The 3,588-nt window shown below is 51.2% G+C and overlaps 2 protein-coding genes across 2 annotated transcripts; both read right to left on the bottom strand.

Annotated features, from left to right (window-relative positions):
- Nucleotides 1–472: 472 nt before the first annotated feature.
- Nucleotides 473–1,686, bottom strand: EMH_0017730 (SAG family member; the record flags this gene model as incomplete). Its single annotated transcript, XM_013500987.1, has 4 exons — nt 473–581; nt 689–1,089; nt 1,182–1,342; nt 1,557–1,686. The coding sequence occupies 4 exons, from the start codon at nt 1,684–1,686 to the stop codon at nt 473–475; spliced, it is 801 nt and encodes a 266-aa protein (XP_013356441.1).
- Nucleotides 1,687–2,813: 1,127 nt separating this feature from the next.
- On the bottom strand, nt 2,814–3,568 carry EMH_0017720 (SAG family member; the record flags this gene model as incomplete). The annotated part of the gene is made up of 3 exons (XM_013500986.1): nt 2,814–2,922; nt 3,029–3,411; nt 3,521–3,568. The coding sequence occupies 3 exons, from the start codon at nt 3,566–3,568 to the stop codon at nt 2,814–2,816; spliced, it is 540 nt and encodes a 179-aa protein (XP_013356440.1).
- Between the last annotated feature and the right edge of the window lie 20 nt (nt 3,569–3,588).

Genomic DNA, 3,588 nt, shown 5'->3' with positions numbered 1-3,588 from the left:
ATGTAGCTATGCATGATACGTTGGATCGATAGCGGGCGTGTCATATTGCCCATTAATTTCATCAGCGGTACGGAAACAGTAGGTAGGACTCAGGCCAGTGAAACAAAATCAGTCTAGAGAGGCAAACGTTTGCTGTCTAGAGAAATGAAAAAGGGCTGAGAAGACCTGCCAGCGGATAGCGCATGACACTAGCGCCAATAGAGTTAGAAAAAAGCTGAGAAGGCCTGTAAACTAGTGGCACTTGCAGCGCAAGGCTGACTGGCGCAACACTGAAATGTAGGGGTGTGCGCTGAAAATGCTTAATAACCGCATGCGTAGCGAAGCAGCGGGAAAAAACACCTGACGAAGGCGCCAACGTCTGTCTGTCATCAGGTCTGTTCTGAAGGCGCGAACATGTGAACGAGGCGCTGCGAAGCGCGGTCTTCCTTGAATGGAATCAGGAACCGGCGCGTGTGACGGAGAGGCCACTGCCTCAAAAGGCAGCAAGGCCAAGGGCAGCAATAGCAAAGGCAATGAGACTCGGGGCGGCGACTGAGGCTGAGCCTGTGAGGGATGCCTTGATCTTACTCCACTGGTCCTCCCTGCACGCAGTTTTTCAACAGATAAGCAGCATACAACATTGCAGTCGCAGGCACATGCCCAGCACTCTGTGCAATTGTTACACTGCAGGAGTTGGTATAAAACTTACGAGAAGGGAGCAGGACTAGTAGCTGTCATCAGGTCAGGAGTGGTCATGCACAGTAGAGCGTAGCCTGTCTTTGCTTCACCATTATTCCGCGAGCTAAAGGATTCGGCTTGGTCTGGGTTAGCTGGGGTTTCTGTGCAGGTAACGACTCGACAGTCAGCAATGGCACTCTCTGAAGGGTTGTACATTGCAACAAAAGAGACGTTCTCTGGTTTGTCGTAGAGTTCTTTGTCTTCAGCCTTCGATGGAGGGAGGGAGCTGAAATTGTTGACGGCGTCCTTCCAGTGGTCGACTGCGGCGGCGCAGTCCGCCTGGTCCGTTGTTAAGGCCATGAAGGCATATGTAGCACTTTTAAATTCACTTGTGCCTGCGTTCTTTGGTGTTTCTTCTTCTTCTGAGTCTTTCTGAAGGGGTAAAAGTACGCAGGAAGAAACAGTCAAACATGAAGTAGAGACAGGAGGTCGAAGGGGGAAGGTCGGAACGTAAAGATACTTACTGCTATCAGAGCTTTACAAACAGGATCCCATGGGTTGGCTTGCTGCTGCGACCTTTGTAGTCCACTTGTAGGCCACATTTCATCGGTAGCCTCTTTGAAGTGTGCGAGTCCAGCTGCTTCACGGGCATTGTTGATTTCGGCGAGGCACACTGGAGTTTTGCCTGCATGAAAACGAACAAAGCAGACATCCGAAGCCCAAATGTATGAATACGGATACTTGCAAACGTGGGTTGGAACAATTTAATGCCCTTCGAAGGACTTCTTTGGTCCCAAGCGCCACTGAACAACCAGCACAACTCATCGCCTCCAACGCTTTTGCTCCGGAGAACCACAAGACTGAAACCCTCCCCAGCAACCAAATATTTGCCGCCATACCGAGATTTACAGTGTAGGTTGCGGATCCTTCACTCGGTGTCAATTGGCTTTGCTTTGCGGTTTGATGGACAGCGTTGGCCATCAGGAAGGCAGACGCAGAGGCGAGCGAGAAAAGTTTAAGGGCCGTCATTCTCTCAGTGTTGAAATTGAATGTGTCAACGAGAAAAAGAGAATAACGGGGAAAGTTTCGAGGGGCTTCAAGCGCAGGCCTAACAATATGCTATGCAGTGTGTGCGCAGGACGATGCGGCGACGCAGCGGACTGCGACTGGCCCATTCAGCCCGAAATGTGGCCACTCTGTTTATACGGTGGAGTTCAGTATAAGACCTCGTTGTTGTTAAAAATACTTTAATGAGGTATTTCGAGAATTATTGTCCACAAAGTTCCCCAGTCGCCGCTGAACGCGGCGTGAAACGCCAGCGGAAATGCCAGCCATGCTAGGTGAATCGGGGATACGGAGGGCCGAGGTCCCTAGTGGTCGATTCATGTTATGCCCATGTACCAACTCTTCATAAGTTGACTGAGCAACCAATAAACGTTTTCACTACACAAGGCCTTGAAACAGTGGTTCTCGGCTCTTCCCGCCGTGGTCCAGGGAGTTGTGTGGGGACCCGTCGTACGGGGGGCGGAGTTGCCCTGCGTCGACGCTTTCAAGGCTTTTGCACACGGAAACAGAAATGGCAAATGCTACAGACGGCCACTCTCCTATCAAGTTCTTTAGCTTCCCCTCGGTACTTCCCCAGCCTAAAAAGTGCGAACTGCGTTCGGTCGCTAGACTTACTGCCCTCGTCCGCAACACGCACGCATGCAGGGGGGTATGCACACATAGACGTGCGGCAACACCTGCGCAAGCTTGCAGTGACGCACAGGGTGCTGAATCGATAACCGGAGAGTCATAATGCCGGTCAATTAGACCGGTAAAAAGAAAAAGTACGTAGGACTCATGTCTGCGGAACAAAAGCAGCCGATAGAGGCAAGCATTTGCTGCCCATATAAGTAAAAAATGCTGAGAAGGAGTGTCAATTAGTGGCGAGTGCAGCACAAATCCAACGCCAGTTACCAGGAGTATGGCTGGCTCTGAAATCCGTCGATTGTCGCAATCCTGTGAATGCAGCAGGAAGCAAGCACCTGCTTAAGCTGTACACGCCAGTCAGAGTTCCTGTTCTGAAGGAAGGAAAATGTGAGTAAGACACTGCGGAAAGCGGCTGTGCTTGAATAGCATCGGCAGCCGCCGGCTGCCGCGGAGAGATCACTGCTTTAAAGGGCCAACAAGCCGAGGGACGCAATAGCAACGATAATCAGACTCGGTGCAGCAGCAGAAGCAGAGCCTGTGAGGGATGCCTTGATCTTGTTCCACTGCTCTTCGCTGCGCGCAATTCGCCAACAGGTGAATACAAGACAACACTGTATTCGCATCCACAAGCCCAGCACTGTAGCCAACTATCGTTTTGCAGGAAATGTTGCCAACTTACGTGAAGGGAGCCTTCGTGTCTGTTAGGGCTTCAGGCGTCGTCATGCACAGTAGAGCATAGCCCTTCTTGTCTTCCCCACTGTTCCGGAAGCTTCCTGTTGATGGTTCGGAAGCTGCTGGTAGAGTGCAAGTAACGACTCGGCAGTCAGCAGCAGCATTCTCGGAAGGGTTGTACATAGCAACGAAAGAAACGCTATGCTGCTTCTCGTAGATATCCTTTTCTTCTTCAGTTTTCGCCGGAGGGATTGTGGTGAAGTTGCTGGCGGCGTCCTTCCAGTGGCTCACTGCGGCGGCGCAGTCGGGCGTCTCCGATTCCAAGGCCATGAAGGCATACGTTCCAGTTTTAAATCCGTCTGTGCTTCTTTCTGGATCTTCTGAGTCTGCCTGGAATGAAAAACGCACGGAAGAAGAAATGAGACAGCATGAAGCAGAGATTACGCGGTCGATGATGGAAGGCCATAAGGAAAGACACTTACTGCTATCAGAGCCTTACAAACAGGATCCCACGCAGTGTTAGGCTGTTGCTCTTGCTGTGTCTCATTAGGCAACTGGTGATCTTCA

The sequence above is a fragment of the Eimeria mitis genome, genomic scaffold, assembly GCF_000499745.2.
Source record: "Eimeria mitis Houghton genomic scaffold, Emh_scaff613, whole genome shotgun sequence".
NCBI classification, from domain to species: domain Eukaryota; phylum Apicomplexa; class Conoidasida; order Eucoccidiorida; family Eimeriidae; genus Eimeria; species Eimeria mitis.
This window is presented reverse-complemented; position numbering and strand designations above follow the sequence as displayed.